The sequence below is a fragment of the Melanaphis sacchari genome, unplaced genomic scaffold, assembly GCF_002803265.2.
Source record: "Melanaphis sacchari strain LSU unplaced genomic scaffold, SCAv2.0 Contig13_pilon_pilon, whole genome shotgun sequence".
Classification (NCBI taxonomy): domain Eukaryota; kingdom Metazoa; phylum Arthropoda; class Insecta; order Hemiptera; family Aphididae; genus Melanaphis; species Melanaphis sacchari.
In genome coordinates this window covers 1,690,789-1,706,174 of record NW_020270588.1, presented here as the reverse complement: position 1 = coordinate 1,706,174, position 15,386 = coordinate 1,690,789, and the positions used below count along the sequence as shown (strand labels likewise).

The window sequence follows — 15,386 nt, the reverse complement described above, 5'->3', positions numbered from 1 at the left end:
TGCAAACCTTTATTTGTATCATTAAATTTTATTTACTATTGACTATACTTATATGCTATAATATGCAACGTTATTACTCCTATTTTTTCTTTTAGATTGGCTGCTGGCTAACTATTAAGTCTTCCCTAATTTTCTCACTTAATTAATTTCAAACTGCACATATTTTTTATATTTTATTATTATTCTATGGTTATACACAAATTATGAACTTTGTTGCTTTTAATTGTATGTTTTATTCAATACTTGAATTTCATATATTTTATCAATTAATTATTCTACTTTAAATATTTTAATATTTTAAAACTATTATTATTTATTTATTTATTTATTTATTTATTTTAAAGTAATTTAATAAAAATGCGTTATTACAAATCAGTGTCTCATTGTCCCAAAAGTTTAAATGAACCTCAAGCTTCATTTCTAATTTATAACTACTGAAAAACATTGTTTCAATTATTCGGTTTAACTTGCATAATGAATTAGATGTTTATGAATTAAAAATTGTATGTTATTTAATTATTAGTTATAAATTATAATATTTTATTGTATTGGAGGCAGTGGCTTCAAACCAAAAATAATATTTTTTTTATCTCTTGTTATTGTCTGCTTAATAGATAAATTTATTATTTTGTATCTATAAATATAATTTATATGGCAATTCAAATTTCAAAACCATTAATTATTCAAAATTAACTTTTTTTAAGTTTTATAGGTCTTTTTATCATAAATTATACAATTCATATAAGATTTATGTATAATAATATGTGTATAATTTGCTTTACAGTGTTATATTAAATGTGCACAATAGAAGCATTTGTTAAGTAGTGCATTATGATTATCATTTAATGGATAATTCTCCAGCAAACTAAACTTCATGACACCAATTCGTTGTATCAATTATAAAAAAACATATAAAAATCTGTATTAAGACTGTATGCCGTTTGCAACAGCTTACAATCACGTTGAAACGAATTTTTCTATAAACTTTTGACATTTGCCCTCATTTTTAGAAACAATAACAACCGATAAATAACAACAATTCGAATAATAACCAAGTCCGTCCTATTCTAAACAATGTTTGCATCATTATCCACCTGGTCGCCAGTGGTAGGCTGCTTATAAATCATAATTTATTTACATGTTATGGTTTTCAAATTTTAGCGTTCTATTCTGCGATAAGTATCTTATTCAGCTCATAGTTTCTATTGCGTAGATAAGCATTTATGTATACATACATACGATGTACATTATAATAAATTATTCCTTAGTCTGTTGTAATTCAATCAATGCGATCATCTCGCTCTCGAGTCCCTGCTTATAAGGGTTTCTAACCATTGATGTCTTTTTTTTTTTTAATATCGCGTTAACTTAAATCTCTAAACATTGTGCGCTATTTATGAGACACTTGCGTGATAGATTATAGGTATACTACTCCCGCAATAAAAATCACAAAAAAAAAATCAACTGTCCTAAATCCTAATACGTTAATGCGTAATTTAAAACCACCGGATACATTAGATTTCTCCTCTCGGCTCTAAACTAGAATGTCTAGTGTCTCGGTCCCCTCGCACTACCATCCCACCTATAATCCCGGTATCGAAAAGCTTAAGTAACGGTGAATATACAATATACCTACGGGATCAGTGACGACGTAAACTTTTTTTTTTTTTCGTGAGCAAAATGTAGGTTCTAGATTTCGATCACCACCACTACCACCGCCACCGCCGAAATGTAATATAAAACCATGTGTTTGTGATAAGTCTCACACTATATAGCCGAGAGGTACCAACGCCCAATGCCGACGGCACCTTACTTAAATATCGCAAATGTCTTGACATATTCAAATATTACTATACAATTTATTTTGCACGGTCGTTGTGCTCAATAATAACAGCGTATTGACATAATATTTCGTTTCAAATTATCACTTATCAGTAAATGTGTTTTGATCGGTAGTGTTTCATGTTTGTTTGTGCGTTGTGTACACAACAGAATATTGATTCTGTTGGTATTGGCATCGTATGCGTCCTTTAACACTGAAATGTAAACATGTTATTTTGTATAACATTGTGCATTATTACGATGTAGGTAGATTTTACAGAAATGTTCGTTCGATAGTTTAGCATTACCGTTTTTACGTGTTCTCTCGACAACCGCACAAAAATTCTCTGCCAAATTTATAGTACGAAATTATAATTAATATAACATGTACCTAATGTCCTGATGACAATAGTTCATAGCGATTTCCGGTCCTTGTTTTAAATAAAAACCAAAAAAAAAAAAATCATAATACTGCACATGTTGTTTATTTGCGACACGCTCAAAATGTGCGGAGGCGTAAAATTATGAAAAAAAAAAAAAATTCGGAAAGTTTGAACACATTATTTAAGCTGCACATTTTTTTTTAAATCGTGCCTACACGGCTACACTTACTATATACATTTGCATTTTCGTACTGTACATAGTATCATATTATGTTCTACGCACTAAAATAGAGGCTGGACCGATTTCATATCATGTATAACTACGATCAAGTACAAAAATGTGTGAGAACACGCACTCGCGTTTAATGCTGCAATTTATTTTTACTTAGAAACCGTCCATTCTTTTTTCAGAGATCTTATTACTATCTTTTCTCATATTACATCACACACACATACACACACTATATGAATAGCGTGTTACAGGCCACAGATACATTATTTGTAAACGTTTAGGTATATAAATGTTTTGCGTGTGTGTTATTAGCAGCAACTCTCTATACTTATAAGAAATATTCTATAAACGCCTATGTATATTATTATGTTTTGTTTTAGGCATAGTTAATAATATTGTTTAGATTGCTGTTTTCGAGTGTTCACGACGATTATATAATTATATATTAACTTTAAGCCATGTGACATTATGTAGGTATACCTTTACGGAAAATTCGTACACGTGTGATGACCGAAATTTTGACACCGCCATCGATTTACTTCTCAACTCCACTTTACATTTACCGTGCTATAAGTAATATCAGCTACCAATAGAAATTTAACGTTTCTATACATATAAATTTCGTTCGAAATCCGCCCGTGCGTCGCTTTTATTTTCTATAGTTATACACAATATAGATTTCTCCTTGTAGAAGAGCGTTCTCTTCTAGTTTTATTTACTAACTCGGTTAATGAATCCGTATAGTTTTTCTTCAAATGTTTATGTCCTATTCCGCTGAATAATGTGTAGAATTTTGCGGTTGACGAACGATTCCCCGATCACATCACTACCGAGGCCGTGGCGATGAACGGTTTTTGTTCCGTTCGTGTCTATCAAACACCCATTCGTTCTCAGCGTGTGAAGGGTTCGCGTGTCGCAGTTCCGATAAATATCTATAATGACAATGATAAAATATTAAAAGTTTAAATCGTGTATAGGAATTTTCCTACTGCTTTTACAATAATGTTATGTAATAAATAATGATAATTTGTACATTAACCATCACACCGTTTAACTGTTGCAACTGCTTGATTATAATATATAGATACCTACCTACCGAATAGATCTCGATTATAATATTAATAGTGTGAGCGTACCCATAATTTTGTACACGCACATCATGTATGCAGATTAATAAAAATATATTATTATTACATATTATATTGTGTTAGTCGACACGTTTTTGTATTGTATTACGATGTACCTCTACTAATATTGTTTATTGTTCTGTTTATTGTTAGTGTTTCATGTGTATTGACTATATCGTTTAGTACCTATGTGTTATTAAAAAAAAAAAAAACTGAAATTTTATTTTTATTTCAATAAAATTGTCGTTATTACACCGCTAACTACGTATACTGTGTATTTTATTTGCCCGTCACAACGTTGTACAATACAACATTATAAACCTTATAGGTAAAATACAGTGTATTCGAGACATGACAGACGACGACGGACGGCTGAAGATGAGAAGTCTTAAAGATGTATGGAATCCCATATCGTGTAAAAGCTTTTGATTTAAGCTAATTTAGGATATTATAATATTATGTATAGATGTATTTACATTTTGCACTCCTCATTCACGACCATTTTTATTTATTACAGGTAAAGATCATAAAAATACTGTATAACGTAGGTATATAGATAAACAAAGAAAGGGTTAAAAAAATGTACTTATATATTGTATTACAGTATATTATATTATAGGCTATAGTCATTATTTAGTATATATTTTCTGATTATAAATATTACTATTGATAAATATAATTTAAAAGGTAATAGGTAAAGGTATAGGTAATGCATTATATTTTTTTCCAATAAGGTTATTATTTTTATAACGTCCTACGTTGTTAAGAATTCTTGGCTATGGGCCTAATTTAAACAACACAAGAAACATGTTTCTTGTTTCATCAGTTCAACACACTATGCATATAACATTATATTTACTCAGTGGCAACTATCAGAGGAGTAGGCAATGAAGCGTTTTTCTTCGTTTAATTTCTAAATACTATTTATATACTGTGCTGATGTTAGAATCTTTAGATCTGACCGTGTCTCCTGAAAATAAAAAAAAAATTTAACCGCAACAGTATTAAATTTTATTAGATAATATAGGCAGGTCAATGAAACAGCTGCAATGCCAGTGATCGGAGGAATTACTTGTACCTATTGTTAAAATAAAAAACATTAGGAAGAGCAAACATTTTATAATTATTTACAACTTTACAAGGTCGATATAGGTACCGAGCTGCGGTTTGGATATGTAATTAATAATATGTTTTAAATATTGATATAGTTGCATATTTAATGAATAAAAGTAATATATTTAATTATATTAGTTTAAATATGTATCAATTTGAATATTTTTGGTACCTACACATTAAAAATTAAAATATGATGGGATGTGACAATCGGTCTCAATTTTTAATTTAGAATTGAAAGCTTCATTTCCATTGTTCGTTCTTTAAACAGTATTATCCAAAATGTGGTTGGAAAAATAGTATTTTAATTAATATAGACAATATATCTATAATTATAATCTAAATAGCTACTAGATTCAGTAACTATCCTTGAATCCATACGTTGTTTAGCGATAAATTTCAAAAATACATTTCTCGCTTCAATTGGAGGGAGAAAGGTCAATCCAAAAACGTAGTATAACTATTTCCCCAAGTTCTTATTTTTGTACGGTTTGACTGAGATGTAATTTATATTCAATCATAACGGTGTTAAAGAATTCTTTACTTGCAGCTTGAGGAATTCCTTTTTCCAAAGTCAAAATCTATTTGTTGTGGCTTAAATATTAAATTAATTTCTAAAAGTTCACTTATACATAATAATTTTGTACGATTATTCTTTTTTATCCTTTAATAATCTAGGTCCAACAAAAACATATTTTTTATTTTTAAAACCAATTACTGTAAGAGATCCGTACAGGCGGTCAACATTTTGTCACTGGCCACTGCTTATACTCATTGATAAAAATATAAAATAATATAATATAATAATAGATATATTATTATTATATAATTCATATTCCTTACGTCCAGAAGTAGAATATAACACTGTATAAGAAATGTGCGTATTTATATTATTAACTTTTATTGAGATTTGAAAGACAAACAAGCTCTTAATGATCTAAAGCAAAAATTCAATAGGTACCTACCTACAGCGCGAAATACTTTACTAAGAGTATTTTATATACTTTTTATGTAGCTTCACGAAATACTGTTTAAATACTTTTAATTTCTATTGTTGGTGGATATTTAAGTATTTTAAATAATTATAGTACTTGTCAAAAGTATTTGAAGTAGTTTAACAAATTTTTATCTACATGACAATTTAGATTTAAATTATTTGATATAACCATAATTAAAAAGCTTGACAAGCGGTATCTAATATCGCTTGGTATATCAGTCTGCTGTATAGTAGGTGTGGATTGGGTATTGGCCATTGAATTTGGATGTGTTGAACGTCCAACTATTGCGTTACGATTGCGTATGGATTTTTTTCAATAACTTGTTTTAGAAAATAATTATTGATTATCATTGATTAAGTTTCATAAACGTTACTCGTTACCGCGTGACTGTTATTTCCAATGCCAAACTTTTCGGGGCTGGTTATCGTACCGAGTTTTTAATTTATAATTTTTACTTAAATTGTATCTGAAAGATATTGTTATTGATATTAATACTAAGTACTAAGTAGTAAGTACCTATAGTATACAATGACAACATTGCACTCATTTTCGTACGCAATCGTACTTACCACTAAAAGAGACAAGCGTAAGTACGCGGTCATAATATATCACCGGTTAAATTTTATTTCAACGATTTATCATTAAGTTTATACAACAAACGATTTTGACTATTTTGGCGGGAACGGTCTGTAAGCCTACATCTATATAACTCCAAATACTTTGCATATGCTTTTTGATAATGCTATTGAAGTAATTTATTTTACTACAACGGTAAGTTGATTTAATTTTTGCTAACATCATTGCATTTATTATATTATAATAATAAATAATATGTATTTACCATATTAATATATTAAATTATTTTCATTAACTTTCAAGTAAATAATATAGGTACTATCTTACTGTAAAACCGACTAAATAGGTTCACGGTATAATCGTATAAATAAGTAATGTTTTAAAATTAATCTACATAGCGTCATAGCATCGTTATTCGTTTATTAAAATACTTCATTCTGTCCTGATTTAAATTGCCCAAAAATAATTATATTTGTATACATATTTTCAGATTTATTTTTTATAGTATGAAGTATCTATATGAGGAATTAAACTTTCTTTTTAAACCTTAGCTACTAAAACTGAAAATTTTTGTTCATTTTTACTACACAATACTTGTAATTTGTAAATTTTCGAGATTTTGACGAATTTTGTAAAAATTTTAATTTTAAATTCATGTAAAAAGAATTGTGCTTATGTGTTTTTCATATTTCTATACAGTTATAAGAACAATTTATGTAAATACTCAGCGAATAATATTTTATCTATATTTAAAGAAGGTAAATTCAAATTTCTCATGCCAATAAATAGGTTAAAAAAAACCAAAATGTTTTAAAAATGTTACTATGTATAGAAAATAATAATATGAAGATTTGGTGATAATTTTAAGTTTCTGTAGTTATTCGTTTTGAAATATAACAAAATGAAAATCAGTTTTATAAAAATCTGATGCAAATACCTAGTGTAAAAATTTGATTTTATTTTTTAATTTTTGTTTCTTTTTCTCGATTATAAAAAAAAAGTACAGGAAATTTTAACTTTCGACCCCCCCCCCCTCCTCAAAAAGAAAAATACTTCCAAATAGATATCTTACCACCAGAATACAATCCTAAAGCTGAAAATCAAAGCCCTAACAGGTGATAACGGACAATAAAAACACATTATAAAATTTTTTATCTATCAATCTTCTTACAAATTTTGTTATGTTTTTATATTTTATTACTCAAACAATGTTGCTTATAACTATTTTATAATAATTGTGACAATTCACTATAACTTTAATTTTAGTTATCTATGTACAATAAAGTGTTAAAAATATTGTAACTAATTGTATACGCATATGAAATAAAATTATTTTATTTGTAGATATGAATTTTTATGCCTGATAAAAAAATTAATCATCTAATACAGTGCTCCTCATAAGTTTTTCTTACAGAAACCTAAAAATCTATATAAATACATACAAAGAACTACTTAGACATTATATAGTAATGCCCTATACCTATTTTTAACCTAAGGAGGATAGAAGAAAATACATATGTGTTTCAATGTATCTAACAGTTTTTTAGTAAGACCTTTTTATCGTGTTTTGTTTTATTTGTCACAGGTGAATTATTCAGTTATTAATTTATAGCTAATAGAGGTGCATTTGGTAAATCTATTGAAGATTCATAATTCTTATTAGACAACTTAAAACACCTTATTTAAGTATAAACTATTGTCCATTTTATGATTTAGAAATTAGAATCATTATTTTCTAAGTTTAAAATTCACTATAATATTTAAGACCATTGTGTATTTAATAAACTCTTATAAAGGTGCAGTGTGCAAAATTTGATTATTTTTTTTTAATAAAAATTCAAGTGTGTTATTGAAATTTTGCAAATTAAATTATATTCCTAGTCAAAATGTGTTGTATAATTGTGAGCTAGTAATCATATAATAAAATTGAACTGACGGATTACATCTATTATAGTTAATATTTATTTATATAATAATTAAAGCCAATATATTTTTATTTAAATGATTTCTTCTGGTTATTATTAATTGAAAATTAAAAATTTAGTTCCTTTTTTTCCATGAATAATTTATACTTATTTACTAGTTAATCCATTTATATTCTAAGGATTGTTATACATTATTCAGTTACATATATTTGCCTTAAGATGCATAGAGACGTAAATTCGAACTGAGTGAGCGCATATAAATGTTTATTGTTTACTGTTAAACATGACCAGATGTAAGCATTCATTAGTCATAAATGGTTTTACTTAAATATGTCAAGCAGTGAATAATGTAATGTATACCAACACATTAGAATCAACCATTAAAACAGAAGTACAAAACACATACCATATACGACTTGTGTTTTAAGTTTTGTATTCATAAAATACTATAAATGCTAAAATGTTTTCATGATACTTGTGTTCAAATCTGAATGCATCAAATAATGTATATATAAAAAAATAATTATTAAACATAATACAAAGAAATATTCTTTAATCAAACGTTAAATTATCAATTTTATTTTATTACATAGGTACATCATTCAATATTTTTATAACAGATAAAAATACATTTATTTTTTGTTATAAGCCATTTTGACATTTATATTAAAAATTGTCAAAACTATTGACATTACACTATATAATTACAAATGACAAAGAAAAATAATTATACATATAGTTGTTACATAAAAAGACAATTAGAGTAATAATGTATTTAAAGGTTATAATTCAAAAGCAAGAACACGGCAAATCTAGTTAAAAATATTAAAAAATTTTGATTTAAAAAAAATGTAACACAAGTATAAAAAATTGTGTATAATTATATAATTTAATACACAGTGTGATGCATAAGTAGCCACATACCTTACACCTATAAAACATTCAATGATTACTGACTTCATTATTTTTCAAAAATGTATTAAATTTTTCTAATCTTTAGATAACATTTATAACAAGTGCCATTTCTAAATTTGTTACCCGCGACCAGCTTCACATCAGTTGTGTGTTACTTGAGTTTAATGTATAATATCTATAATAATAACACAATATATGTATGCTAGTGTTGACAACAGAGCACAGAGAAAGTTACTTAGTTCTGACCTAAAGTGTTAATGATCATACTCTTACTCTGATAGAAGTCTATATAAAAATATATATGATGCAAGGTATAACATAATCAACATTTTGATAATTACATTACTGGTTACGTTATATAATTGGCTAAGTCTGCACCACACTAATAATTGTGTAATAATAATTATTAATTTGTCATAGAATATTAATACTGATGACTTATTACCAAAAAATAAAGAACAATTATTATATAATAAAATAGGTGTATTAAATAAAAAAAACAAATAAAAATATGGTGGTGCTCTATAGAAAAAATTTCTTAGTATGTTAAAAATAAAATTAGCTGTATTATCAAGTAACAGTCAATGCAGCTCGTTTTGGTGTAGCCTGCTGTGATGGTGAACTGTTTTCAAATGTATCATCCGTACGTGGTTTGGGACTGTGTACTGGTGGAGAGGGCAACGGACCCAGATCAATATCTGCAACTCCACTATCTCGATTTTCCGAATTGCTATTAACCGATCTACAAATTAAAATAAAATAAAATAAAGAAAATAATAACCTATTTAACACACAGATTTAAATGTACCGATTATTATGACCATGTCTGTGACGCTCAAGTTCAGACTCTATTCTCAAATTTTCCATTTCATCCATTTCACATATTGATTCTCTAATGTCTTCTACAAACTTACAACGATCATGATCGTTTCGTGCATTAAATGTTATCAATAGACGGTTGTCTAAACGCTGAGTAAGTTTGATACCAAATTGATAATCTGAAATAGCAATGGTTTGATAAAAAAAAAAAAAATGATTTCAGAATTTTTTAATTTTTAGATAACTATGTTCTTACGTGGCATTTGAAACAAAGAAACAGTAAGGCCATTTAATGGATAACTTTGACGAAATGTATAGGTTACTGAATTTTTCTTTTTTGAAAGTATTTTGGTAATGACTAGAAGATCGTTAAAGAGGAATACCTCTCGTTGGTGAACACCAGGTCGTTCTTTTTTATAAATATCGGGTACTTCATATAGTCTACAATAGCACACTAACCGACGATGTGGCAATGCCAAGTTCTGAAAAATTTTCAATTTTAATGTTGGCATTTCCATGCTTTGTATTTTTTGTAAATGTAATAGAATAACAAAAATTAAAAATTAATATAATTATAATAATAATTAAATATTATAAGTTATAATTATTGTGCTAAAACTATTATAAAATGTATTTAATCAGTATATAAGATTCTATTAATTATAAGATTGTACCATATGTGTAAAATACATACATTACAAAATTAGTTATGACTGTTATGAGTCCTATTTAATTAAATTTAACTTACTGGTTTTTTGCCTACTATTGTTGACTGCACTTTCATAACTTGAGTAACATGATCTGATCCAGGTTTGAATTCATTTGCTTTAATTCGCTCATAAATACCAACTAACATATCTCGATCAATATCACAACAATCATCAATACCTAATGAGAGTGCAAGACAAGCATTATAAATAATATTAATATTATTAACAGTAACAAACATTTTTACCTCTTAGATTTTTGATAAAATCGTTCATTTTCATTCGGCGTTCTGGTTTTAGATTAGGAGTATGCAAATCAGTATTGAGCATGATAATTGCAAATGCCAATATAAATACAGTGTCCAGGTTTCTCAATCTTGCCACAACATCTCTGTTGCAGTGACAATATCTATGGCTAAAAACTTCAATGATTCTTTCAATTTTTTGAGCTTCGCCAGGCATACGAAAGTAAGTTTGAAACTTGCGTAGTGCAACATCCACTTGCATACCAGAGAGATCTATTTCTTGAGCAAAATACCTAAAAAAAAATTCAAATTAAACTATAAATAACAAAATAGTAAATTTCATTTTTTTTTTTTTTTGTCTTAAATTTATTTATTGAAACATATTTATTATAAAGCATTATAACTTAATAAAATAAAACAATTATTCCATGTATTATTTAATTCAAATAAACATATGTGATTTTTTAATTTAGTTCAATCAAATAAATATATACATATTTTTTTATATTTATGAATATAGAACCAATAGTTAAAATAACTTAACTTACTCTAAGGTAGCAGTGTTAAATGAATTTTGTAAATCTCCTAAATATTCGCCAATCATTTGTTTGCTTAGGCCTTTACGAGATATTAAAAATCTTGCAACTGCATGAGGGGCATTGTCCAAGAATCCTTTGCGTACAAGGTAAATAATACCTTTTGAAGGTTTCTTATTAAAGAGATTGAGACCAATACGATATTGACGTTTTCTAATCACATCAGAAATCTAAGAATACATATTTTTTTTTTTGTATTAAAACATTATGTAATATTCATAAAAAAAATTCCATGTATTAAACTAATATATGTACCTGTGATTTTTTATTCCAAGATACTATAGAATTTGACAACATGGAAGAGTCAACTGAAGAATTTGTTTGATTTAAATTATGTGACTGACTAGAAAGACTACCGTCGCTACCAGAAGATTGAACACTTGATAAGCTACCACTATCTGACATTTTGTTCAGTGTACCGGCTGCTATGTTTTGATGCTGTTCCCGTAAAGAGCGAAACGATATTGATGAAGTTCGTTTTGGAACTTCGGGAGGAACTTTATTTTTGGAAATGTTAGAAGGATACCCAGTTGAGCTCCCTGAAAACATACATGATGAAGAGCTACTGCTTCCATACTGATTGCAATCAGAACCAGAATGTGCTTGTCTATATGTGTCTGAACTATTGTTATGGCTGTTTCCACATAAAAAATTTGGCATCATTTGATGGGCCACTTGACTAGTGATATCATCCTGAAAAAAAAATTGTTTAGATGCCGTCTCTGGATTTATTGCACTAATATTGTTTACTTTCATATCGTTATAGGAGTAATTATTTGAATAGAAATGAGAGCAAGAAGATTCCAAGCTGTAATAATAATTTAAATCACATCGTCCAGATCTAGAACGTGGCAGAGAGTTACATTTGGTTGGTGAGTAACTTGATCGTCGTTCTCTTAATGACCCTGATCTTATACTCAGCTGACTATCATGAGATCGTAAACTTTGAGTGTCTTCCAATCGTTTACTAAGTCTTTTTTCAGCTTTTGCCATTGCTGTGATATGAGCAAATTTTTTTACCAGCATGTAATGTCTGAATGCTCGTTGAATGACTAGTGCAGCTTGTCTAGCTCTGTCACCTCCATATTTTCTTTCTAGTAACTCAATCTGCTTTTCTATCAAATCTTGTGATAACTCATACCTTTAAAAACATGAAAATAGATTTAGTTATACTGTTCGTTATAAATGTAAAGAAAACTTACGAGGCAGATGTATGAAATGGTTCTGGTTGAACCATGTTATTTTTGGACATAGCACCAGTCCAATGACTATATTGTTCACATTGGTTCAAAAAATTTCGATTATTGCTTTTGTCATACTTGTCTTCTCTGAAAAATAGAATAAATCTCATTAATAAATATAAGGTTATCAACACTTTTGAATATTCTTTTAATACTATTGAAATTAGATACTAAAAACAATTTATACTTAAGTTATAATTAACTAGATTTATGGTAATTATGTATAAAAGAAAGTACTGTAACTTTGTATAGAATAATCTATGGAATTACTAATTTGACATACTTGTAGATTTTATATATTATAGATAGCCTTTAAAAAAAAACAAAAACATAGGTAAGCTATATATATATAATAAAAAAAAATTTTATCAATAAAATTATTTTTGCTAAGTTTAATCATTAAGAATTTAATTTTAATGTTTCCATTTATACCTACCTAACAAAAAACTATTAATTCCATTGACAGTAAATAAGAATAAAATAATGATTATAAATAAAACACGAATATTTATAACTAAAACCATTTTAAACATGAGTATTTAAATATAAATTGTATAAAATGATATGCACACAAATAAAGTGTAACAGTTATCAGACTATCAAAATAAATAATGAATCATTGTCAAAGGAACATAGTCTATAATTTGTTTCAATAAAACTATAAGTCCTTGACATCCCATAAAATTGAAATAATGTACCTATTAAACATAGAAAATTATGTTATAATATAAATTATGACTTAATCCAAACGTTGATGGTTTAAAATATTATTTTAAAATATGAAAAAAACAAAACTATCAAGTTTTAGTAATCATTTATGGTATTAAATATTTGCAAATATGCGTTTAATGTTAGTCAAAATGTAAATCTATTATACTAACATAAATAATCTAATAATTTATCATTTACTATAACAAAATTATTACTATTGACATTTTTAATCTACTCAACAAAAATTATTCACATAAGATTAACTATAAAGAAAACAGTAAAAATGTCACTCAAAAAATATAAATGCATGGAAACATAAATAATATAGATATTTAATAAATTTGATATGCCATATAAACAAATAAAATTAATTAATAGACTTAATAATTAGTTAAATTATCCGATTCTATTAAAGTAATAAATAAGATCAATAAAAAAAAAAAAAAACTAGTTATACTTCTTAAGATTTCAAAACAATTACAGTTGGAAATAAGACAAATACTTAAGAAAATTACTAATAATTAATACTAAAATTAGTGTTCATAATTATTAGACAAATATATGAACACAGTAATTTGTAGAATATGCAAAGATTTTTAATTAATAAGAAAAAAACTTTGACTGAATGAGTTTTTAAAGTTGTAATTTACTATGATTTAACAAAATAAATGAGAAATGTATTGAAATTGAATATAGCAAACAAAATATATCAGTGAGTAATATTTGAGTGTTTACCTGATGGTGGTGGTGTCATGGGACATCATACGCTGGTCATAGAGTTCCATATCAAATTTGAGACGACTAACTTCACTGAGCAACATGTCCCTTTCATTCATCACCAGGTTCAGCTGTGACCTCAGTTCGTAAATCTCTTGGCACTGTTGATTGATGATGTCCATGCTCTCATCCAATGGAATTCCAACGTCGTATGTTGTATGACCGCTGTGCACCTGACGGCAGCCCAATCCATTGATGGGCTTTTGTAATCGCTTGTCGTCGTCGCACATATCCCAGCAATCGCTGTCACATAATAGCACTCCCTGTTGAAGGGCACGAGGGCGTTAACTCGAACAGACGTTTATCGTCGAACGGATATCGACGTGAACAGAACGACGCCACAGCCGTCGTCGATCTCGATCACGCAGTAGGTTGGAGGCACCTTGGTCGATGGTAAACAAAAGCGGCTAAACGCGACACTCGACGGAGCTAATGGACGACCCAAACAATACACAGATGGGACGACTTCGGTGAGTTACCGTCTCATTGTTGATAACAACAACTGATATTATTGTTATTATTATTATTATTATTATTATTATTACATGAGTAGGTTCATACACAACTGCATAACATTATTATTAATAATTAAAACACACTCGACGGTCGTGTCGACTGAATGAACGGCACCACAACTGACGACCATAACAAAACAATGTGATGAATAATAACAACGTATGTAAATACAATTATAACTAAAGTACAACGCCGTGTGTCGCACAGCTGTACTTTGTACGTCGTGCCCGACTGAGAGACGGTCGACGGCGGCGTTATCTCGCATGCCCACTCGCTGGGAGGGATCGGCGGTGCTGTTGGTCAGCGCGCGGTATACGGTAACCTTGATGTTAATACCTCCCGGCAACGATTCGCCAATATAACACACGCGCGCGCGACACACACAAGCTACGACGGTGTCGACGACGACGACGACGCCGCTGCCGTCGCCCGTACAACACACAATAATCCATAATGCTGTCCAGACACCGCCACTCCACCGCTGCCGTAGTCCACAAATCCATTTAGGGGCATCTGCTCCCGCCCGTAATATTATTATATTGTCTGTACGCTCTGCACTACACGACTATAATAATATTATTATTATTATTATTATTATTATTATTATTTCATTTTTACCTTCTATAAAGAGGTAGGGCCAAAAACTGGTTGTTGTTGTCGTCGTATATATTATATATATGCAAT

At 28.4% G+C, this 15,386-nt stretch overlaps 1 protein-coding gene across 2 annotated transcripts; it reads right to left on the bottom strand.

Moving 5' to 3' along the window:
* Positions 1–9,577: 9,577 nt before the first annotated feature.
* Positions 9,578–15,060, bottom strand: LOC112591607 (IQ motif and SEC7 domain-containing protein 1). Of its 2 annotated transcripts, XM_025335470.1 has the most exons (10): positions 14,145–15,056; positions 12,660–12,785; positions 12,208–12,598; positions 11,713–12,150; positions 11,410–11,627; positions 10,865–11,154; positions 10,658–10,797; positions 10,166–10,391; positions 9,899–10,088; positions 9,578–9,832 (listed from the first exon to the last, which is right to left on the bottom strand). In XM_025335470.1, exons 1-10 carry the CDS (start codon positions 14,414–14,416, stop codon positions 9,661–9,663), a joined length of 2,463 nt encoding a protein of 820 aa, XP_025191255.1. In that variant the 5' UTR covers positions 14,417–15,056; the 3' UTR covers positions 9,578–9,660. The 2 variants fall into 2 exon arrangements, with proteins under 2 accessions (XP_025191255.1, XP_025191254.1); XM_025335469.1 differs by having other exon boundaries at positions 11,713–12,598; positions 14,145–15,060.
* Positions 15,061–15,386: the final 326 nt, after the last annotated feature.

Bases quoted from the DNA above. Each gene is read 5' to 3' on its own strand.
- LOC112591607 (XM_025335469.1), bottom strand. From the start codon at position 14,416: ATGTGCGACGACGACAAGCGATTACAAAAGCCCATCAATGGATTGGGC. The intron at 10,798-10,864 runs GTAAAAATGTTT...CACTCTCATTAG, and splicing joins TTTTATCAAAAATCTAAGAG to GTATTGATGATTGTTGTGAT. The intron at 9,833-9,898 runs GTACATTTAAAT...TTTAATTTGTAG, and splicing joins AGACATGGTCATAATAATCG to ATCGGTTAATAGCAATTCGG.